The sequence below is a fragment of the Hylobates moloch genome, unplaced genomic scaffold (genome assembly GCF_009828535.3).
Source record: "Hylobates moloch isolate HMO894 unplaced genomic scaffold, HMol_V3 SCAFFOLD_6, whole genome shotgun sequence".
Lineage (NCBI taxonomy): Eukaryota > Metazoa > Chordata > Mammalia > Primates > Hylobatidae > Hylobates > Hylobates moloch.
In genome coordinates, this window is record NW_026652281.1 from 68,363,403 (window position 1) to 68,389,384 (window position 25,982).

A 25,982-nucleotide genomic window follows, 5' to 3' on the forward strand; every position below is an offset into this window, starting at 1 on the left:
TCTACTAAAAATCCAAAAAGTAGCAGGCATGGTGTCCAGCGCCTATAGTCCCAGCTACTCAGGAGGCTTAGGTGGAAGGATCACCTAAGCAAGGGGAGGTTGAGGCTGCAGTAAGCTGTGACCGTGCCACTGCACTCCAGCCTGGCTGACAAAGTGAGACCCTATTTAAAAAAAAAAATCCACACAAATGTTTCCAACAATTTTCTTACATTGTTTCTTTACAATAACAATGTAAAGAGGGGAGTTATATAGCCACAAACCTGAAGCAAACGAGGTTACATACTACAGTTTGCATCACTTCACTTTATACTAGTTAAGTCAAATTTATTAATAAAATGAATTTTCCCTTGAGACTATTTGTTTTCTAATAACAGATTACAGGACAACTAAATCTGCAGAATTAAAATTGTAAACATTATTTTTATAGGGCATAGACTGATTTTTATCTTTCAGAAGAATTTGAAATATTGAAATACTATATCCTGCTGTTAAATTACAACTTTTATTTCCGTAAATCAAAAATTCTATCTTTACCACTGTATTTCTATTAAAACAAATCCTGATTTTACACTACATGCCACTACTCGATTCTAAACTGGGTCACAGAAACAGTATGAGATATACGTTAATACATATATTCATTTTATTATCATCCCTTACCAGATATCATTTAAGTTTCAATGTACAATAAACCGAAATAATGCAGTTATTAAAATGATTGTATCATTTGAAGTGCTTCAAAAGAAAAAGAATATTTTGAATCACTACTATTTGGACTGATTCAATCTACTGCACTTTCAAAGAACTTTTAAATATTTCTAGATTGTTAAACATTTCAAATCATTAAAACATGACATATAATTTTATACTCTTTGTACTCTAAAGGTAGATTTATTTATATATTTTTTGAGACAGGGCTTTGTCGACAAGCCCAGGTTGGGGTACAGTGGCACAATCATGGCTCACTGCAGCCTCAATCTCCTGGACTCAAATGGTCTTACCAAGAGTTGAATTTAAATGGTAATTTAGAAATATCTTCCCTAAATATTTCATTCTTTAAAACACAGCCCATAACCTGAGCCTTTTATCATACTAATCTATTCTCTAACATAATTTGCTTGGCATGTAAAAATCTGTTATTGTCACTCAATAATTAAAGTGTAAAATAAGATACAGAATCTACAGAAGAGAGATGTTTCAGAAAAGAACAGATATGGGGCTTAATTTAATCTAAAATATGCTGATAATACATGATCATCTTTTAAATATAAAACTGAGACAACTAATTATATTAGAAGCAAGTTAGGTACTTGCTTCTTCTCTTTGGTAATGTTAACAGACTGGCATTCATCAATAAACTCTCTTTAGCCATTCTTTTTGTTTGTCAATCTTGCTCTGTCGCACAGACTGGAGTGCAGTGGCACAATCCCAGCTCACTGCAACCTCCGTGCCTCCCAGGTTCAAGCAATTCTCCTGCCTCAGCATCCCAAATAGCTGGGATTACAGGCGCCCACCACCACGCCTGGCTAATTTTTTTATTTTTAGCAGAGACGGGGTTTCACTACTTGGCCAGGCTGGTCTCAAACTCTTGACCTCAAGCGATCTGCCCGCCTCAGCCTCCCAAGGTGCTGAGACTAGGCGTGAGCCACTGCGCCCAGCCCCATTCTTTTTGCGACCACAGAAAGTATTTTGAGGCAACTGATTAAATTGGAAATGCTGTCTTAAGCGACATAAGGGAAAATTCAAGTCTAATAAAGTCAAAATTATGAGTCTGATACCATATGGCTGTGTGTGTATGTATATATACATACATATATGTATATATACATACACACACACACACTAGTAAAATTAAGTGAACAAATATATATAATTTTGTTTTATTGTTATGGGCTGGGAAGGAAACCGAAAGAAAACTGTTAGGAATTCCACATGTCTTAGGCAGGGAAAAAATTTTACTCTAATCCTAGAGTTCTGTTTTGACTGGCTTCTCATCTTCTACCTGAACCTTTAAATGTTAGTATCCATCAGGGCTCAGCCTCTTTGAATCTTCTAATGCTAGAGTACACACCTTAGGCTCCAATAATCTGACGTTTCTTTCCCAAATCCTTTCTCCAGCTCTGACCTTTCTATTAAGTTCCAGGCTAACATTTACAACCAGCTATTGGAAACTGTCACCTGGATGTCCTATAGGCATCTCTGTGCCCACATTTTCAAGACTGAATGTAATACATCCCATGCATGGTCAGTTATTAAAATCGCTCCCTTTCACATAGTCTCAACTCTTACCCACTCTTGCTGCATTGAACTTAGTTGGCTGAAATACAACCCTGATTAAATCTACTCCAATTCTTTCCCACACAGCTGAACATGGGTGGAAAGATGCAACCACACAGAATGATCACACTTTAAATTAATGATCACTTAGCTAAAGAGGGCTCTTAATGTTACTACCCCCAACTGTACTGTCTTTCCATAGTTAATCCACCCTTTTATTCTAGTATATGACAATTTATACTTTCATCTTACTTCTCAAATTTCCACCTTCACAATCATTACCTGCACATGTCCCTGACTCATTGCACTAAAAACCTAAAACAATCCAAAGGTAATTCCTATTAGCTCCAACCACGCCGATTCAGCTACACTTACCCTGTGTCCGTATATTCTACTTTTGATCATTATTAATGAATTATCTGTGCTCCTATTCTATTTGTCCTCTAGATTCCAACCATTCTTAACTCAAGTTTATTTCCAAAAATTTACTATGCCTTTCTCTGGTATCATCAATTTTTCATCAAGATGGGTTATTTCTCCTCTCCAACAATAAAAACAAAAACTGGACTCCACTTAACACTCTAATTTTACCCTGTTTTTTCCTGCTCTAGAGAATGAGTTCCATTATCCATATTGATTTCTTCTCCCTCTGTCTTCTCTTGAGTCCACACCAATAATGCTATGCTTTTTATCCCCATTATTCCACAGAAACTGTTCCTGTCAAGGGTCCAGAGGAGTCCATATAGCTTCTTACTCAATCTATCAAAAAATAATGACACAGATAATCACTCCTTCCTCCTCAAAACATTTTTTTCTCCTCTGGATTCCCAAGATACCACATTCCATTGGATTTCCTCCTATCTCAATGATTCTTTCTTCCTAGACACATATATTAGTTCCTTCTCATCCCCAATCTCATTTTTATATCATCTATGTATTATGAAAAATTTCAAATACAAAAAAATTAAAAGTATAAAATTTAAAAACAATTCAACAAGTGTTAACATTTTGCCACATTTGCGTGCGTATTTTGAACTGAACCACTTAGTAACCTGTACACCTCATCAAAGTTCATTTCTGTATCCTTCAGTATATATATCTTCTAAGAATAAAGCCATTCTCCTTTGTAACACCAACAGCAATCAGAAGATTAACAGTAACTCAAATACCTTTTAGAGTTCCCCAACCCCAACTGGATTATAATCAAGCTTCATGCATTGTATATGACTGTTCCATCTCTTTAAATCTAATAAAGTTCCCCCCACATTTTGTTTGTTTGTTTGTTTTTTAAGAGGGAGTCTCGCTCTGTCGCCCAGGCTGGAGTGCAGTGCCCAGGCTGGAGTGCAGTGGCGCGATCTCGGCACACTGCAACCTCCACCTCCTGAGTTCAAGCGATTCTCCTGCCTCAGCCTCGTGAGTAGCTGGGATTACAGGTGCCCGCCACCATGCATGGCTAATTTTTTAATTTTTAATAGAGATGGGGTTTCACCATGTTGGTCAGGTTGATCTCCAACTCCTGACCTCACGATCTGCCTGCCTCGACCTCCCAAAGTGCTGGTATTACAGGCGTGAGCCACCACGCTCGGCCTTGTTTGTTTTTAATGATACTGACTTTGGAGGGGATTAGGCCAAGTATTTCCCAGAATGCCTACATTCTGCATTTGTCTGTCTCTCTGTTTATTGTGTCATTTAACAATACATATTCCTTTATCTCTTGCATTTCCTGTAAACTTCTTAACTGTAAACTGTAAACTTCTTAATATTAGAGTACCGAATGCTTGGCCCTTTCCTCTTTTCCATCTATATATTCACTCCCTTGGTTTTTTTCAGAGTTTCATAGCTTTAAATACCATCTACCTGGTGACAATTCCCAAATATTTAGCTCTGTGGCCTGTCTCCTGACTCTAGGCTTATATATTCAACTGTCTACTCAGTATCTCCACTTGAATATCTTGAAGTTATCTCAATCTTAAAATGAAAAACAAATTCAGTAAAGCTGCAACCAAACCAGCATGGGACTGGCATAAAAACAGACACACAGACCAATGGAACAGAATAAAGAATGCCAAAATAAATCCATACATCTACAGTGAACTCATTTTCAGAAAAGGTGCCAAGAACATACACTAGCACAGTCTCTTCAATAAATAGTGCTGGGAATACTAGATATCCATATGCAGAAGAATGAAACTAGAACCCTCTCTCTCGACATACACAAAAAACAAACCAAAATCGATTGAAGAATTCAATCTAAGACCTCAAATTATGAAACCACTGTAAGAAAACATTGGGGAAACTCTCCAGGACATTGGTATGGGCAAAGGTTTCTTGAGTAATACTCCACAAGCACAGGCAACCAAAGCAAATGGACAAATGGGATCACATCAAGTTAAAAAGCTTCTGCACAGCAAAGGAAACAATCAACAAAGTGAGGAGACAGCCCACAGAATGAGAGAAAGTATTTGCAAACTATTCATCTCACAAGGGATTAATAGCCAGAATATATAAGGAGCTTAAACAACTCTATAGGAAAAAATCTAACAATCCAATTAAAACACAGACAGAAGATCTCAACAGACATTTCTCAAAAGAAGGCATACAAAGAACAGGTATATGCAAAGCTGCTCAACATCACTAATCATCAGACTTAGGCAAATCAAAACTACAATGAGGTGTCATCTCACCCCACTTAAAATGGCTTTTATCCAAAACACAGGCAACAATGAATGCTGGCAAGGAAACCCTCATACCCTGCTGGTGGGAATGTAAATTAGTACAACCACTATGAAGAACAGTTTGGAGGTTTCCCCAAAACTAAAAGTAGAACTACCATATGATCCAGCAATCCCACTCCTAGGCATATACCCAAATGAAAGAAAATCAGGATACTGAAGACATATCTGCACTCCCATGTTTTTGTAACACTATTCCCAATAGCCAAAATTTAGAAGGAACTTAAGTGTCCATCAACAGAGGAATGGTTAAATAATATGTGGTACTTATACACAACAGAGTACTATTGAGCCATACAAAAGAATGAGATCCTGTCATTTGCAACATCATGGATGGAATTGGAGGACATTAAGTGAAATAAGCCAGACACAGAAAGACAAACTTCACATGTTCTCAGTTATCTGTAGGATCTAAAAATTAAAACAATGGAACTCATGGAGATAAGAGACAAGAATGATGGTTACCAGAGGCTGGGAAGGGCAGTGGCAGGGAGAGGGGGAAGTGGGGATGGTTAATGAGTACGAGAAAATAGAATGAATAAGATATACATTTGATAACACAACTGGGTGACTATAGTCAATAATAATTTAATTGTACATTTAAAAATAACTAAAACAGGACAACTGGATTGTTTGTAATGCAAACGATAAACACTTGAGGTGATGGATACCCCATCTACCCTGATGTGATTATTATGCACTGTATGCCTATATCAAAATATCTCACATACCCTATAAATATACAAACATATCATGCACCCACAGAAAGTAACAAATAAAACAGAAGTATTTCAGCAGCAAGGTGAGAGTGAAGCAGGTAAGAAAAATTGTAATTTTTTTTTTTTTTGAGACAGGGTCTCACTCTATTGTCCAGGCTGGAGTGCAGTGGAGCAATCTCAGCTCACTGCAACCCCCACCTCCCTGGTTCAAGCAATTCCTGTGCCTCAGCCTCCCAGGTAGCTGGGTTTACAGGCATGTGCCACCAAACCTGGCTAATTTTTGTATTTTTAGTAGAAAGGGGGTTTTGCCATGTTGCCCAGGCTGGTCTCAAACTTCTGGGCTCAAGTGATCTCCCCTCCATGGCCTCTCAAAGTGCTGGGATTACAGACATGAGCCACCATACTCGGCAGAAACATAGTAATTTTTAAATGACCATATAAAACTTCTGCAACATTTATACCATATACTCAAGCATCCCTTAACAGTCACTTAATGTTTTGTCTTTCAGAAAAAAGAACTTTTGGCTAGGCACAGTGACTCACACCTGTAATCCTAGCACTTTTGGAGGCCGAGATGGGTGGATCACTTGAGGTCAGGAGTTCAAGACCAACCTGGCCAATATGGTGAAACCCCATCTCTACTAAAAATACAAAAACAAATTAGCCAGGCATGGAATCCCAGCTACTCAGGAGGCTGAGGCAGGAGAATTGCTTGAACCCAGGAGGCAGAGGGTGCAGTGAGCTGAGATCGCACCACTGCACTCCAGCCTGGGCAACAGAGCGAGACTCTGTTTCAAAAAAAAAAAAAAAAGAAAAAGAAAAAAAGAACTTTTTAAATGATTACTTCAAAGTTCAGAAGAAATCCTTACAGACATTTTTAACAATTGCCATAATTCTTTTATACAGCATCTAGTTTATTACCATGACTACATTCTTGGCTGTGATCCCCAAATTCAAATTTCTGAAAATATCTCATATGAAATGACAAATGTATTATACGGTGAAGTTCTGAAACCTCTTTCCAAGCATCAGCATCATCTGACCCAGCAGACTAGTTTCCTTTAATATTAAATTAACATACAAACCTACACATTACTATCTTGTTTCTGTTCAACAAAACAGGTGATTTTCAAGGTATTTGTATACAGATGCTCTAATCCTACACTATACATGGGAGAAATGTATCTTTCTTCTGTGAATCCTTTTCCCCCTCCACAAACATCTCCTAGTCCCTAATTGATATAACATAATAAACAATGTCAATACAGTCTAACAATTAAGAATGTTTTGGAGTCCAGCTTGAAAGTGAATCCCAACTCTCCCACAATCTAGCTGTAGATTGCCGTGGGCAAGTTTCATGTATACAAATTCCCTAAGCTTGACAGAGGTTATTGTGAGGATTAACTGAAATCCATGGGAATCACTCAGCTTACTACAGCACACTAGATAAATTCTCACTAAACATTAGCTATTGTTATTGCACTATCTTAGAGAACTCTAGAATAACCATTAAACCTTCACAGTCTATTTATGTACTATGTCTCATACAGTCTTTAATCTTTCTTCATCTTAATATAAATGAAAGCTCCGTGGCCAAGCACGGTGGCTCACGCCTGTAATCCCAGCACTTTGGGAGGCTGAGGCGGGTGGATCACTAGGTCAAGAGTTCGAGACCAGCCTGGCCTATATGGTGAAACCCCATCTCTACTAAAAATACAAAAATTAGCCAGGCGTGGTGACGGGTGCTTGTAGTCCCAGCTACTCGGGAGGCTGAGGCAGGAGAACTGCTTGAACCAGGGAGGCAGAGGCTGCAGTGAGTCAAGATCACGCCACTGCACTCCAGCCTGGGCAACACAGTGAGACTCCATCTCAAAAAATAAATAAATAAATAAATAAAAGCTCTTACCTTTTTATACTTGTAAGTATCACAGTTAAGTGTGAATTCTGTGTCAATGCTATCTGAAATCCTATTTTTTTTTTTTTTTTTTTTTTGAGATAGAATTCACTCTTGTTGCCTGGGCTGGAGTGCAAAGGCGCAATCTCAGCTTACTGTAACCTCCACCTCCCAGGTTCAAACGTTTCTCCTGCCTCAGTCTCCTGAGTAGCTCGGATTATAGGCATGCGCCACCACGCCCGGCTAATTTTGTGTTTTTAGTAGAGAAGGGAGTTTCTCCATGTTGGTCAGGCTGGTCTCGAACTTGCAACCTCAGATGATCCACCCGCCTCGGCCTCCCAAAGTGTTGGGATTACAGGCATGAGCCACCGCGCCCGGCCTGAAATACTACTCTTATTAGCTATGTGATCTTGGAGCACGTTACTTTCCCTCTCTCCATGCTTCACTGGTAAAATGGGCATAATATACCACACACCAGATAACAATTATGTAAATGGAATGAAATGATAAATATAAATAATAATATAATAAAAATATGTTTAGAACCATTTTCCCACCTAGTAATAGCAATTTATTATTATTATTACTATTATTACCCTATGCAAACTTCTTCAAAGTGGTATCCAATGGTAACTGTACCTGCCTCTAATACTGTACAATTCCTAAATCTTCTCTCTTCCCCCCTCAAGCTTTTCCAGATTGATCAGAAGAGCTGCAAATAACTCCTAACTCCACTCTCTCCGGACTTAGAACTCACATAAGAACTTTCAGTTCTGTCCAGCCTGATTATACGTTCTTTGTTTTATGTTTACATATCATCTTCAAAAAAGAAAAGAAAAAAAAGGAAAAGACACATTCCTCAATTTGCATATCATACTAACACAACTATTTATGAAGATGCCAAGTATTAAATAGATATTTATTAGTCTTTCTTAGCAGTGTTTTTTACTATACCTTTTAAGTGTATAGAAAATGGATGTTCCAAACTACACAGCACCTGCACAGGACCAACACATAGGGCCTATCACTATTGAAATCAACTAAAACTGGGCCTACTGAACTATAAATGTATTTATTAGATAAGAATATAAAATCTATTTAGCTTCCAATAATTCATTGTCACATAGGAAATTTTATAAACTATACATTTCTGGACAACTTTACAGCACTAGAAGTGACAAATACAGCTCCTGACCAAATCTGTAGCATTTACTTATATATACATTCATATTCACATACATATATATACACACATATATATAAGTAAACAAATACAATTTAAAGTTTTACTTACTCAAATTCTGTAGCATAATATTTAAGAAAGCCCAGTAAGAGGTCCCCAAGGTTTGATTCATTCTTTGAGAGGTAAGGAGGAACATTACATGGAGCTTGATGTACAAGGTGCAGCTGTATAGCAGGACTAAAAGACTCCTGTCAAAAAGAAGAAGGGAAAAAAATGTAAAGCCATTTAAAACACACACTAAGAAACTTTATAAATCCTGAACTAGGCTCCTCTTTGAAAAAGAGAGAAGAAATTTACTCTATTTGGCAAGTTGGAAACCTGAAATTTTTCTTCCACTAAAGACTTCACCAGTATTTGCAGTAGGCCAGAATGTACCTGAAAAACTAACATTCTAATCCTTGGCTTGAGTATATCACTCAGTTAACCCAACAGATCGCTATTTAGCAAAAGATTTTCTAACTCATAAATAAAACCTTACTATACATACTAAGATCTACCCAATACCATATAGATTTCTTCATAAAGGTTATCTCATTCTTAATTATTCCTACAAGGAGCAGTTATACTTCATGTATAAAGGCTATAGCACAAAGTAAGAGTTTTTTCTGTCACTTCAAACTTCTCTCAAAGGCCATAAGAGTAACTTTAGTATAGAAATAGTACTTCTACTAATTTTAAGATTTTACAAATTTTGCTTTGTTTCTGTATCTTAGATGGAAAAGAAGAGAGATGTTCAACCTGAATTAAGCCTGAAAAGACAAAGAAGGCAGGGAAAATGAGATAGTAAACATACCAACAAGCAATATTCAGCAGGCTTTTACCATAATATTTATAAAAGAGGATATTATTTGCCTGAAATCCAGGAACAAAGATGCCTATTAGAAAGAATACTAATGGGTACTTATTCTGTTTTCTTATGTTATCCCATTCATTTTCATATCCATTTTTCCTCTATTAACAGCAAGTTCTGGCTCTCAAATATACTAAATGTACTATCAAAATTATTAAGTCATTTATATACATCAATTAGAAAATAATGCAAGGTAATTTGCACAGTGCCATCAAGGATGGTTTTCTGTATTTCTCCACTGCCGTCAGAATAGAGATTGAATTTTTTTTTTTTTTTTTTGGGGAAAAAAAAAAAAAAAAAAGCAATTAGTTAAGGCAGCAGAATGACAACTATGATTAAGATTCCAAACTACCTCAACCCTTCGCTTATAGATACTAATGTAATTAAAGACATCTAAATAATGCCAAGTTAAAAAATGGAGACTCTCTAAATAATGGTAGTAGAAAAATAGCACAGTGCATCATTTAATGCTAGTGCTCCCAAAATATGAATAAAAACAAAGGAGCAAGAAAACAAAAATATCTCCTCCCTTGTTACATTACCTAAAATTCTATCAATAATTGTTAACTACTATGAAGTGATTACCTTTCTCTCAGAATAAAAATTCTATTCCAACCAAATTCATACAGTTGATACTCCTCAACATGGGACCTTCCCCTTACATTTCTAACAGCTGTAGTATTAATTACATTTTAAGATTCAAGTAGAAATTTTAATTGTCTAAAAGTGGAGGGGGTAGGAAAGAAACCTCAATTAGTGAAGACTAAAGACAGAAGGAAGAACAGATGCAGTGCCTCTATTCCCCTTTAACTCGTTGGGTATACAACTGAACTCAGGGCAACAATATTTAAAATTATAAAATTTAAATATTATTTTCTGGCAAATCAAACAAAAGGTATAATGTAGATCAAATAAGTAGGTCACTGTTTAATAGCTCCTGCTCTGAAAGCTTAATAATTTTGATTCCTAGCACCAAGCACAATTAGCATTCAATTTATGAACTGAATATGCTAAAACAGAAGTCACTTTCTTATCTGAAGTCTAAAAATGATTGTACCTCCTTTAAAATTTTTATTTTGTTCAGTAATGTAAAGAAAAAGTTCAGCAATTATGACATTAAGAACTGAAGAGTTGTGAGATCCACTCCATTAAAATGCTGAATGACCTGAGACCAACAATTTGGCCAGTCTTCTCTTAGCTTCACTGTTCTTTTTCATGGTCACACACACAGAGTCAGGTCATACTTACTGAGGGAGAACTGAAGCAGAAATCCAAACCAAAACTGAAAAAGATGAGGACACCTAAAGGCAGCTACCAGTAGACAGTAATTCTATCTATCCTTAAGAAATCCCCTAAACCAGGCATGGTGGCTCAAGCCTGTAATCCCAGCACTGTGGGAGGCCAAGGCAGAAGGATCAATCTTTGGACAATTAAGCACTTTCTGAAATAAGTTAGACTGGCTAATCTTCTATATGGAAACTGTTCTTCAAAATCTTGAGTGAAAGATGATCACTTTCCATCTCCAGGCAAACAGAAAGAAGTTTAGGTTATCAAATAAAATACTTTAAGTATAATTTCATAGCAATATGAATTATGAAATCCTTGAGCCCAGGAGTTTGAGACCAGCTTAGGCAACTTAGTGAGACCCTATCTCTAAAAAAATAATAGATTAGCTGGGCATGGTGATGATTGCTGTCGTCCCAGGTACTCAGGAGGCTGAGGCACGAGAAGCTACTGAGCCCAGGAGGGCTCATCATTGCAGCACTGCACTCCAGCTTGGGCAAGACCTTATCTCAAGAAAAAAAAAAAAAGAAAGAAAGAAAAGAAATCCCCAGTTTTTAATGATCATTCACATTACAGAGAGATTCTTTGCTTTAAAATTTCAACAAATAATTTCTTTAAGGCCTGACGCGGTGGCTCATGCCTGTAATCCCAGCACTTCGGGAGGCCAAGGTGAGCGGTTCCCTCGAGGTCAGGAGTTTGAGACCACCCTGGCCAACACTGTGAAAACCCGTCTCTACTAAAAATACAAAAATTAGCTGGACATGGTGGCAGGCGCCTGTAATCTCAGCTACTCAGGAGGCTGAGGCAAGACAATCGCTTGAACTCGGGAGGTGGAGGTTGCAGTAAGCCGAATCCATGCCACTGCACTCCAGCCCAGTCTGGGTAACAGAGCAAGACTCCGTCTCATAAAAAAAAAAGAAAAAAAAAAAAAAAAGAATTTCTTTAAAAGGCAGCTTCCCCACCTTAGTTATGTATTTAAGAAAAATACACGCTACTTCAGATAGGACAAGGGGGTTCAGAACTTAAACTAATATTTTAGAAAGTACATAAAGAGCAACCAAAAAGTCAGAGAAAGAAAGCAGCCTTAAAATTACAAAGTAAGTAGACAGAATAGCAATTAAACTGGTAACATCCATCTTTTTAATAAATACATTTTTGGGTTACAAATTTTTACTGTTGCTTGTGTGCCTATATAGAGGGAAGATTAATTATATTTTTTAGGTTGATATCTTATTCTGGGCTTCTGATAATCAAATGTATAACCTGTTAACTCCTGAAAACATTTTCCAAATGATTTTTAAATGTTGATCCTTTAGAAGACACGTAATCTTTCATTTCTCTTCAAGTTAAAAAAAATTAAATAGAAAACCCCTTGGAAAACATCTGAGAACTCTCACCACTTCTGCTCATAGAACTGTCTATAATAATGGCAAAAATACCTTTTGCCAGATTCCATCATTTTTTTCTGAGACTGTCCCATGATATCTTATGTTAAATTCAAAGTCTGAAATTTGGACAATTAAGCACTTTCTGGAATAAGTTAGAATGGCTAACCTTCTATTTGAAAACTGTTCTTTAAATGATGAAAGGCTTAAATCAAAGATGATCACTTTCCATTTCCAAGTAAACAGAAATTTACGTTATTAAGAGATTAAGCATAATTTCCTAATGATATGAATTATGAGATCCTAGAAATATATGTTAAAGAAGGTTACAAGGAAAAGAAGAACTGATAGGGAATACTTCTGCCTGAAAAGAAAAAGAACTAACTGATATCTTGAAGTTTCTGCAAAGATATCTGAATTGCACACAAGTAGGTCATCATTAATCTGGTGACGTATGTTAAAGATTCATCATAAAATTTCCTTTAATTATATCTGATTTTAGTAGATTTTACAAGTTGTGAGATCAAAGTAAGTATATAACATAAAGTAGAGGTACTATAATGAAGTGACTAAGAGCATTAGCTTTGAAGTCAGACTGAGTGTGAAGCATCACCCTTCTATTAGCTGCAGGTATTTAATCAAGTTACCTAGCTTTCCTCAGCTTCGTCATTTATAATACAAGGAAAGGAAAAATACTCAGATGGCTGTTGTAAGGATTTATTAACTGTTTAGTATATGCCACATATCATTATTATTGCACATTTATACAATATAGTGTGGTTACCTCCTGCAACTTTTCATGTATTATTTCCAAATTAATTTTTCTGTTTTCAAAATTAAAGTAGTGCCAACTTTAAAACAATGTTTTATAACCATTAAAAAAAAAATCTCCACCAAAATTTTTTAATCTTTTTTTTTTTTTTTTGAGACGGAGTCTCACTCTGTCGCGCAGGCTGGAGTGCAGTGACGCGATCTCAGCTTACTGCAACCTCCGCCTCCTGGGTTCAAGCAATTCTCCTGCCTCAACCTCCTGAGTAGCTGGGACTACAGGCACGTGCCTCTACACCTGGCTAATTCTTGTATTTTTAGTAGAGACAGGGTTTGACCACGTTGGCCAGGATGGTCTCGATCTCATTACCTCGTGATCCACCCTCCTCGGCCTCCCAAAGTGCTGGGATTACAGGCATGGGCCACCACAGCTGGCTAAATCTTTTCAAAGGTATTCATTTATAGCACGTTTCAGGTAACTGATCGATCCCTTCCTCATATTAGGTCGATTTTTAAAATGAAGAAAGTTTCTATATATGTGTGTGTACAGTTGTACCTTGGTATTCCTAGGCAACTGGTTCCAGGGCTCCAGGGGATGCTAAAGTCCCTTACATGAAATGGTGAAGTATTTGTATATAACCTATGTATACCCTCTCATATACTTTAAATCATCTCTAGATTACTTACAATACCTAATACAATGTAAACTCCATCTAAATAGTTGTTATACTATATTTATTTGTATTTTTATTGTTGTATTTTTATTTTTCCTGAATATTTTTGATGTGTGGTCGGTTGAATCCATGGATGCATAACCCACATACAGAGGGCCCATTGTATATATACAGGCACGCCTCGTTTTATTGCACTTCACTTTACTGTACTTCGAAGATACTGCAGTTTTTACAAATTGAAGGTTTATGGCAATGGTGTATCTAGCAAGTCTATCAGCACTGCCATTTTTCCAGCAGCATGTGCTCACTTCAGGTCTCTGTGTTCCACTCTGGTAATTCTCGTATTTCAAACTTTTTCATTATTATTATATGTTATGGTGATCTGTGATCAGTAATATTTGATGTTACTACTGTAATTGTTTTGGAGTGCCACAAATGGTATCCACATAAGACTGCAAACTTAATCAAAAATGTTATGTGTACTCCGATTGCTCCACTGACTGGCAGGCAATTCCCCTGTCCCTCTCCCCTTCCTTGGGCCTCCCTATTCTCTGAGATGCAACAATACTGAAATTAGGCCAATTAATAACCCTACAATGGCCATCCAAGTGAAAGGAAAACCCACACATCTCTCACTTTAAATGAAAAGCAAGAAATGACTAAGCTTAGTGAAGAAGTCATGCTGAAAACCAATACAAGCCAAAAGGTAGGGTCTCTTGCACCAATGACAGTCAGGCTGTGAATGCAAAGGAAAAGTTCTTGAAGGAAATTAAAAGTACTACTCTAGTGAACGCATCAATGATAAAAAAGCAAAACAGCCTTATTGCTGATATGGAAAGTTTTATTGGTCTGGATAGATCAAACAAGCCAAAATATTTCTTTAAGCCAAAACCTAACCAGAGCAAGACGCTAACTCTCTTCAATTCTATGAAGGATGAGAAAGTTGAGGAAGCTGCAGAAGAAAAGCTGGAAGGTAGCAGAGGCTGGTTATGAGGTTTAAGGAAATAAGCTATTTACATAACATAAAATTACAAAGTGAACAGCAAGTGCTTATGAAGAAGCTATAGCAAGTTATCCAGAAGTTACCTCGCTAAATTAACATCGCTACACTGAACAACAGATGAATGCAGCTACACTAAATAGCAGAGTTTTCAGTGTAAATGAAACAGGCTTCTATTCGAAGATGCTATCTAGAACCTTCACAGCTACAGAAGAGACATCAATGCCTGGCTTCAAGGTTTCAAAGGACGAGCTGACTCCTGTTAGGGGCTAATGCAGCTGGTAACTTTAAGGTGAAGCCAATGTTATGTACCATTCCAAAATCCCAGGGCCCTTAAGAATTATGCTAAATTTACTCTGCCAGTGCTCTATAAATGGAACAAAGCCTTGATGACAACACATCTCTTTAGAGCATGGTACACTGAATATTTTAAGCCCACTGTTGAGACCTACTACTACTGCTCATTGACAATGCACCTAGTCATCAAAGAGCTCTGATGGAGATGTACAAAGAGATTAATGTTTTCATGCCTGCTAACACAACATCCATTCTACAGCCCATGGATCAAGGAGTAATTTTCATTTTCAAGTATTATTATTTAAGACACACATTTCACAAGGCTATAACTGCCACAGATAGTGATTCCACTAATGAATCTGGACAAAGTACATTGAAAGCCTTCTAGAAAGGAGTCATCATTCTAGATACCATTAGGAACATTCATGATTCATGGGAGGTCAAAATATCAACATGAACAGAAGTTTAAAAGAAGTTAATGCCAACCCTTTTGGATGACTTTGAGAGGTTCAAGACTTCAGTGGAGGAAGTAACTGCAGATGTGGTGGAAACAGCAAGATAATTAGAATTAGCAGTGGAACCTGAAGATATGACTGAACTGCTGCAATTTCATGACAAAACTTTAACAGATGAAGTTCTGCTTCTTATGGATGAGCAAAGAAAAGTAGTTTCTTGAGACAGAATCTACTCCTGGTGAGGATGCTATGAATCTTGTTGAAATGACAACAAAATACCAGTACTGCTTGGATCAACCACGTAACTTTTCTAAGACTTAGTTTTTTCATTAGTGAAAGAGGGATAATATTTCTAAGTGCATAGAGGATTTAGAACATTACATAAACTTAGCTGGTAAAGCAGTGGCAGGATTTGAGAGGACTGACTTCAATTTTAAAGGATGTTCTACTGTACATAAAATGCTAGCAAAGATCAACATACACTACAGAAAAATCTTTTGTGAAGAAGAGTCAATCAGTGTGGCAAACTTTACTCTTGTCTTATTTTCAGAAACTGCCACAGCCACCGCAACCTTCAGCAACCACCACTCTGGTCAGTCAGGAGCCGTCAATATCAAAGCAAGACTCTCCACAACTGGTGCTGAAGGCTCAGCTGATCGTTAGCATTGTGTAGCAATAAAGAATTTTTAAACAAAGGTACGTACATTTTTTAGACATAATGCTATTGCACTCTTAAGAGACTACATGATAGCGTTAAGTGTAACTTTTATATGCACTGGGAAGCCAAAAAATTCATGTGACTCACTTTATTGCAGTGGCCTGGAACCAAACCTGCAACACCTCAAACGTATATCTGCACAGGCTACAAACCTGTACAGCATGTTATTATACTGAATACTGTAGGCAACTGTAACACAATGGTAAGTATGTGTGGATCTAAACATATCTAAAAATAGAAAAGGTACACTAAAAACATGGTATAAAAGATAAAAAACAGTATACCCTTACCATGAGTGGGGCTTGCAGAAGTAGAAGTTGCTGGGTGAGTCAATGAGTGAGTAGTGAGTGAATGTGAAGGCCTAGAACATTACTATGCGCTACTGTAGACTTTATAAATACTGTACACTTAGGCTACCCTAAGTTTATTTTAAAATTTTCCTTTCTTCAATAATAAATTAACCATAGCTTACTTTATTTTAAAAACTTTTTAACTTTTAGGCTGTTTTGTAACAACACAGCTTAAAGTACAAACACATTGCGCAACGATACAAAAATATTCTTTCTTTATATCCTTATTCTATAAGATTTTTTTTATTTAAAATTTTTTTTCCTTACTTTTAAACTTTTTTGTTAAAAACAAAGCCACAAACATACACATCAGCCTAGGCCCACACAGTATCAGGATCATCACTACCACTGTCTTCCACCTCCACATCATGTCCCACTGGAAGATCTTTGGAGACAATATCATGCATGGAGCTGTCATTTCATATAACATATTCTTCTGGAATACCTCTTGAAGGACCTATGAGGCCATTTTATAGTTAGCTTGTTTTTTAAATAAGCATAAAGCGTATACTCACAAATAATGATAAAAAGTATAGTACAGCAAAAACCAAGTGACAGGAATATTTCAGCTCTATTACCATCTTATGAGACCACCATCATGTATGTGGTCTGTCATTAACCAAAACATCATTCTGCAGCACATTACTGTATGTGTATATATGTATAATTTAAGGTGCTTTTTAACATTTAACTACACAGAAAAGCTATAGAATTCTTTATTTCATAACTATTAAAAAGAAGAAGGTAATTTTCTTCCAACTCTATTAACATAAATGTTTCCTAGAGTACAAAGATACTTTCAGGGAAGGAAACAAATAGCTAAAAAACAGAAGTTGTATTGATAAATCTACCTAGCATAAATTTAAGTTAACCCTCATAGTAATATGCTTGCATTAAAATAAAGATTCTTGTGGGGGGAGAGGGGAGGGATAGCATTAGGAGATATACCTAATGATAAATGACAAGTTAATGGCTGCAGCACACCAACATGGCACATGTATACATACGTAACAAACCTGCACATTGTGCACATGTACCCTAAAACTTAAAGTATAAAATAAAATTAAAAAATAAAAAAATAAAGATTCTTTCATTAAGCTCAATCTGTTTATATATTTAACTTTCTCAGCTTCATTTATTCAACTGAATAGTAAATACTCTGCCCTCTATCAGCTATGTTGTTTAAGTCAATAAGAATTTAGTAATACTCAGTAATTCTATACTATAATACAGTTTTTAGAGACAATGATGTCTATAGCCTTTTATCCCTTTCATATCACAAATGAACTGAAATATACCAATTTTAAAAATATTTAAAATGTTATAAATTTTGAAAATATGAAAATGACTAAAAAGGATAGTATACTGAACAAATTTATTCCATTCCAAAATTGTTTTCTCTTATTTTAAAAATAAACCCTATTTTGTATTAGAGAAGCTCAAAATTTAAAAGAACCCTGTGGTTTCCTCTGTAAAGTAACAAAGTTGTTTTTTTGTTGTTGTTAACTTTTCTAAAACTTATTTATACAAGCTGAAATTCTGCCGTAACTGCTGTCCTTAAAGGTATATCTGTATATGAACAATCAGATGTATACAAATAAAATGTAATAAGCAACAGAAATTAGGTAAAATGTTAGTGAATACTACTGTAATTTTGCCTTCCCCCAAGAAAGAGTAGAATGGAAAAATTGTTAGTATCACTTGGATCAATCATGTAACATTTCTAAAAGTTTCTTCATTAGTGAAAGAGGGATAATACCTTGCAAGTTTATTTGTTCAGGATTTTTTAAATTGTGTATAAAATGTACAGTATGCTGACATATATAATGGAAACTAAACGATGGCTACTTTATATATATATATATTTTTTTTTTTTGAGACGGAGTCTTGCTCTGTCGCCGAGGCTGGAGTACAGTGGCGCAATCTCGGCTCACTGCAACCTCCGCCTCCCAGGTTCAAGCAATTCTCCTCCTCACCCTCCTGAGTAGCTGGGATTACAGGTACCTGCCACCATGCCCAGCTAGTATTTCTATTTTTAGTAGAGACGGGGTTTCACCATCTTGGCCAGGCTGGTCTTTAACTCCTGACCTCGTGATCCACCCACCTCGGCCTCCCAAAGTGCTGGGATTACAGGCATAAGCCACCACACCCAGATGGTTATTATTAATAATAGCAAACAAGCTGACTTGTTTGTTCCATCAGACGGACCATTAAAAATGTGTTCTGCTGACCAGCTTACAGGTTTCATATAAAACAAAAAATCTTGTGTGAGAAGAGGTAGTAAGTCCCTATCCATGTAAACAAAAATCCTATAGTAAAGGTAAATTAATTAAATATTTGTGATGGCAATGTAACCATATGTGAATGCAAATTAGGAGATTCCTAATCTGGCAGGTCTTGCTATTAGTATTTTTTAAGGCCTTGGGGCTAAATCCATTTCCCCATTACAGGTATAGAAATAAGCTTATAAGCAAAACAGATGGAGAGCATAGGGCCAGAGGTAGTGGATATGAACAGAAGTCAGGACTGTCATGGGAGAAAGCTAGATAATAAGAAAAACAGAACACAGAAGTGAAAATGGGGCCATTAATAAGAACCTGAGTATTATAAAAGCATTCCCTCTGACCCCAACCACAGTACAATGATATTTCGCCAGTCTCCTATATTAGTAAAAAGAGCTTCATGTAGCATAGGGTTTTAAGTGAGACTGCTGCAGAAGCATTTTTCAATACACAATATTATTTTGGGATAAGTTTATTAGATCCTTTGCTAAAGAACACATGCAGCTCTTTCTACACTGACACCTGCGTCTTAAAGCAAGATGAGGTTGGGTCAATAAAATGAAATATGACCTTTCAGTACAAACAAAAGAGTCAATACTTTATGGAGAGAGAAAAACATTCAAAATTAAGGCCAACAGGCTGGGTGTAGTGGCTCATGCCTATAATCCCAGAACTTTGGGAGGCCAAGGTAGAAGGCTCGCTTGAGGCCAGGAATTTGAGACCAAACTGGGCATCACAGCAAGACCGTCTCTACAAAAAAAATAAAAAGATTAAAAAGAATAAGGCCAAAATGGTCAAGTTATCTCTATTTCTGTACTTTCTTTCATTTTTCATAATGTTTAAGAGACCATAAAGACTGATCCTTAGCTATACTGGAAACTCATTATAATAATTCTTCATAATAGCAGAAACTAGTTTTTTTTAAAAGGGGAAGATGAGGTAGCCAGATTCTAAAAGGCTCTTGTTATACAGTCTCTTCTAGTAGATGACCTTCCACAGAATGTGAGATCTCCACCACAGCAGGGCTGTATTAAAATGAACCTTTATTATCCAGCACCTTGCATGTGTGCATTACAATAATAACTTATGTTCAAAACCAAGAACATCGGTTCTTCTCAATTGTCAGATATTAAACTATATTTAATTGATGTTCCATGTCAAGTAAATTTGTTATATTTTGTGTGACACAATAAATAAGTTTTTTGAAAATTAATCATCTAAGCTGGTGTATTTCTCTTTGTAATATGACCATTTAGTAAGTTTAGAAGACAGCTTTTCTTATAAGTAAATGAAACCAATATGTAAAAATTATGTGGTTTCAGAAGAGTAGTCAAACATTCTAAACAAGTAGCTTAAATATTATTTCCAAATAAACGCAGGAAAAAGCATGACTATGGAGGAAAACACTAATGATATAAAACAAAGAAACAATTCTGGAGAAAGAATACACGAAAACTGAAAAAGAAACACAAGGATTCTTATAGATTATGAATACATACATAACCTATGTCTCTAAACTCAAACTAAGTACATACTAAATTTTTTCTAGTGGCCACACTTCATTTCTTGAATGTTTCCAATTAATGTCAGCAGGATTCATAGTATTATGCAGACAAGAATAGTGTACTAATATTATCTGTTGTGGTGTATTACTTAGCAAGATCAAATTAAAGAAAGATTATCCAATTGTTCAACTTCTTTCCCCCTGCTTTTCAAAGTATAAATATACTGGGCCAAAAAATTTCTGAGTTATTAACTAAAGAAATGCTGTGAAGCTATATTTTAAAATAGTAGGAAGAAAACTGGAATAACGCCAAATGGGCAACTGAGTATATTTAATCTCCATTAGTGATAATCTTGAGCATCATGCAAAACAAATTCCACCATTAACACAACTGACCAGACTGCCAATAACAAAATAAGAACTAAGAGAGTTTTCTGAAACAGCATATGAAACATTTTTAATGTTCTCTTGGTATATATAGAAAATGTTATCATGTACTTAGCCTTACTACTTTTATAGTCACATTAATACTACTTATAATAGTTCTACATACACTTGACATAAAATGTATTATAATAATTTATAAGAAACACTTACTGGGTAAATTTTTTGGAGGGATGGAAGGATGGGTTCAGGTAGGGCTATAAAAAGAAAAAGTTTAAAGCTTCCGTGATTCACGTGATTCATTTTACAATGCAATAACTCGTTAGCTACATCCCAGGTATGAGACTATAAGGGTTTATGCTAAAATTCAACAGTTTTCAAATATTTCATGAAATTAATTCTTATCCCTAAGTTTGTATTTAAAATATATTTAAGTTGACAAACTAAGGTTTTATTAATAAACTACATATATCCCTATGTAAATCAGTGTTCCTCAGATGGTTTTAGAATAATAGGCTATCAATAAAGGGACACATATAATTTGTCCAACATCAGACATACACACACAATAAGCAAGACAAGGATTGCTCTACAGATACTGAATAGACATTATTAAGATGGATGTAGCAATCAAAAACTGTAATTTTAAAAATACAGTTCAATGACACTAGGAGATAAAAATAGTTCTTTCATAATTGTCCCTTTATTATTTAATTTCCACTGACAATACCAAAATTGAAAGCGTTCAGGAAACTGATATACTGCAAATAACAGCAAAAAAAATCAAATAAAAGTGAAAGAAAAATCTTCAACCTCATTAGTACATTTTTAAAGAATGCTCAGCAAAAGTTAGAAAACTAAGGGCACCAATCTGCTATTAATAAAATTTCATACAAAGAAATTATCCTCATGTTACCATCATATTTGTGTCATCCTTCACCAATCGTTTTAAACAAATCCAATCTCATTAAATGCATTAACAGTAATTTTACATTGTTTTAATATGAAAAGAACAATATAAAAAGGCTAAGTGCCTAACATTCACAATATAAGAAATAACTGTAAAATATAATGTCATGAGTATGGTAAAATATAAGTAATACATTTTCAAATTTAAGAATTAGGAAGGATTTAAGAATTAGGAATACACTATGTATAACAACTACATAAACTCAACAATAAAGCATATTAATTCACTTTTAACGTATGATTTAGCAAAAACTTTAAAAAATGACTTCTGAAATATATTAATGTAAATGTAATGAACCATTATGACCAACTTACGTGGTCTCCAACTATAATTAAAAGGGTATAAATTTTTACCACATAGTACAAAGTAGGATGCTTTATTTAAATTTCCTTTATGTATCACATTTCATCCCCATGTTGAAAACTGGCATAAAATGAAATTCCATGGTATTTCTGCATGTTCTGAGTACATGACTGAGAATATTAGTAAAAAAAAAAAAACTCAATCATTACTTACCAGAATCACCCTTAGGAAGTAAGGATATATATATTCCTTTCCCCTAAGAGGCATTCAAATACTCAACATTCTAGAAGACCTGCCAAGTAAACTCAAATCCCACTCACTTTAATTCTAAATGTCTCTATATTTGTATAAGACTTTTTAATAGCTTTCTAGTAATTTTGGTTATAATATAGAAGTCAAATTGGAAAATCTTACAAGAAATTAGTTTACTTAAAAACTTGAATACCTTTCCCATTCAATAATCTAGTATACTAAAAATATAATAAAACAAAGGATGAAGAGAAGATTATAGAGAATTAGAATAAAAAACCTTTATCTCATTCTGGTACCATAACTAGAATGCTAGGAGAGAAAAACAAATACTAGCCACTGGTTGAGGATCTTTCCACGGACAAAAAAGCTTTTAGAACTCAATAATTTGGAAGTTTTTGGAGGCAGGGTTATCATTACGTAAATTCTTTATGTTACAACCTTAAAGGATTTATAAACACTAGTCATCAGAGAAGCAATTAGTGTACTGCAGAAGTTATTTATTAACAATATCCTGATACTAGTCTCAATGAGTTTAGTAGTTCTTAAAATGTTTATCTTACTCCAAAGCAATGTAAATTCCGGAAAAATCTGACTATAACATCTATTTTACTTCAGAATTTTGGACTACGGGTTCAGTCTTTTAAATTTCTCTCTCAAAGGCAAACTAAAAACAAAACAAAAGCTCATTATCAGAGTACATGATTAATAGGTAATGCCTTGAATATAGCTAATCTACAAAATTTTACTTTGCCCATGGTTTCCACAACAGCTTGCTGGTAGAGACCCCACAAATTTATACCCATAAACTTTCCATATAGATGTACCAAAAATTTAAATTTTAAATAGCAGATCTTCAATCACACTAAGAATCATTAATTTGGAAAACCCAAGAACAACTTTATTTACTTATTATTATTATTTTTTTTGAGACAGGGTCTCGCTCTGTCACCCAGGCTGGAGTGCAGTGGCACGATTTGGGCTCACTGCAGCCTCCACCTCCTGAATTCAAGTGATTCTCATGCCTCAGCCACCCCACTGGCTGGGATTACAAGTGTGCACCACCACATCCACCTAATTTTTTGTATTTTAGTAGAGACAGGGTTTCGCCACATTGGCCAGGTTCTGCAAGGACAATTTTAAAATGTCTACCAGAAAGCTCTGTATGCCTAGGAATATGGTAAACATTCCATGAATATTCATTAATGTTATTATTTCTAGCCAATTGATGATCTTACCTTTTTAGTTACTTTTTTTTTTTGAGACAGTGTTTCGCTCTTGTTGCCCAGGCTGGAGTGCAATGGCACGATCTAGGCTTACTGCAACCTCTGCCTCCCGGATTCAAGTGATTCTACTGCCTCAACCTCCCAAGTAGCTGGGATTACAGCCATGCACTACCACACCCAGCTAATTTTGTATTTTTAGTAGAGATGGGGTTTCACCATGTTAGTCAGGCTGGTCTCGAATTCCTGACCTCAAGTGATCCACCGGCCTCAGCCTCCCAAAGTGATGAGATTACAGGCGTGAGCCACCGTGCCCGGCCTCCTTTTTCATTAGCTCTTAAGTTATAATTAAAATCTTTTCTCAATTCCCCCTCATGTTTGATCAGTCATCTTTCAAGTATCTGTAGTCAATTACTGACTACTGGAATTTATTCCAGGAACTGTGTTAATCTTTTTAACCTTTCTACATACAGAGGACCTATTTCCTTTCTCTGTTTATGGCAGAAAAGATATTAAAGCGTTTAAGAAGTTAAACAAAACATAAAGGTCATTTAATGCAACTGTTTGTGTTACAGGTGAGATTAAGGCCAGTGAGGTACGATAACTTGACCAAAGTCACAAAAACTAGTTTTTTGTGGCAGAGCTGTAACTGCTCAATACACCTTGCAGACTCTTGTTTGCCCTTTTCCCTTACAGTAATGTGATACTGCCAAGAAAAGCGACTATCTATTTTAATCATCTCATTTCTTCTAGGGAGGAGTAGCTTAAATTTGCCAGTGTAGAGTTACACATTAGCTCTGGGTAGCTGATGTCCTTCAAGAAAGACCTAGGAATGGCTGAATGCAGCGCCATTAATTACAAACCACTTCAGTAAATGGCACCACTCTGTCAAAAATAAAATGTTTGACAAAGTCTACACTAAATTTTAATATGATTTTATTAGACTGGCAAAATAGCAATGTTTAATTTTTTTGTTTTATTAAGAGAGAGTCACTCTGCTGGCCAGGCTAAAATGCAGTGGCATAATCATAGCTCACTGCAACCTCAAACTCCTGGGCTCAAACAATCCTCCCACCTTAGCCTCCTGAGTAGCTAGGACTAATGACATGTGCCACCATGCCCAACTAATTTTTTTTATTTTTTATTTTTGTAGATGGGGGAGTCTCACTATATTGCTCAGGCTGGTCTCAAACTCCTGGCCTCAAGCAATCCTCCCACCTCAGCCTCCCAAAGCACTTGGGATTACAGGCATGAGCCACTGTGCCTGGCCCTAATTTAAAATTTTTAATTTGCTTTCAATACCACATTGGGGCATCTGTGATTAACGTACATTTTTCTAAAGAAGTCAATCAAACTTAAAATTTCTAAGGTAACCAGTAAGAATTAAGGAGTAGGGCACATATTATGGATGATCATGTATGCTAAATGTTTTAGTCAAATCTCATTTTTAAATCACAACTAAAATATAAATAGTGAATGGTGATGAGTGCTACATATTTTTTATATTTTATATATATAAGAAATCCTATTCCATTTTTAATGAAAGTAAACTGCAACCCACAAGAGAACAGAGTTCACTGAAAAAAAATATGTTTAGAGTTCACCTGAACATATATTATAAAGTAATATATGTTCAAGATTGACATGTATTTTGTAAAATTGGACAAAACTGATTAATGACACATAAAGTAATGTCTAAAACAGCCAATGTCGTATGTTTCAAATTTTTTTAGAGGGGCAAATCAATCATCAAACCAGTATATGTTCAAGACTGGTCAGCAATAAAAATACATGTATTAAGATTAGCCTGAACTACTTTAACATTAAAGAAGATCATTAAACCTCTCTGATGACTGATTCATAAAATGATGGCCCATTTAAACTATTTTGTCTCTCTTGGGGAAGTCAAAAAAATCATTTGAGACCAGCATCCAAAGGAAAATATACTCTCATATATTATAAAACATCTGCAAGTATAGTGAAGTACAGAGAACTTTGCTAAACTGTCCACAAATAACCCCTGATACAATTTTGGCACCTACCTTTTCAGTATTTGTATATATACAAATATATACACAGTTATTTTTAAATAAAATTGGTATTATGATATATGAGAAAATATGAATATTCTCTTGTATGATTAAATATATTAAAAACATGATTGTTAGTGGCTATGTAGATCTCATATTAGGGTATATTGTAATTAATTTAACCATTCCCCTATTCTAGAAAATTTAGGAGTACTTCTAATCTTCTATTATTTATGTAACACCATAAAAAAATAGCCTTACATGTACATCCATATATGCACCACTCATTATTACATCAGGATAAATTTCTAAAAATGAAATAACTGAGTCAAAGGACAGGAACACAAATATACAACACTGCTTTCTAAAAGAGTTGTACCAAATCAACACT

At 35.5% G+C, this 25,982-nt stretch overlaps 1 protein-coding gene across 8 annotated transcripts in view; it reads right to left on the bottom strand.

The window, feature by feature from the left end:
- The window catches only part of TENT2 (terminal nucleotidyltransferase 2), a 79,102-nt gene that overhangs the window by 9,197 nt on the left and 43,923 nt on the right, over nucleotides 1-25,982 (bottom strand). For 7 of the 8 annotated variants that reach the window (XM_058440765.1, XM_058440767.1, XM_032156972.2 and 4 more), the window contains 2 exons: nucleotides 21,030-21,073; nucleotides 8,917-9,053 (listed from right to left, as the gene is read on the bottom strand). In XM_058440765.1, the coding sequence (XP_058296748.1) occupies nucleotides 8,917-9,053; nucleotides 21,030-21,073 (181 nt within the window). Of the gene's footprint in view, nucleotides 1-8,916; nucleotides 9,054-16,810; nucleotides 17,104-21,029; nucleotides 21,074-25,982 lie in introns of those variants that run through there. The other variant, XM_058440766.1, reaches the window with a different exon arrangement.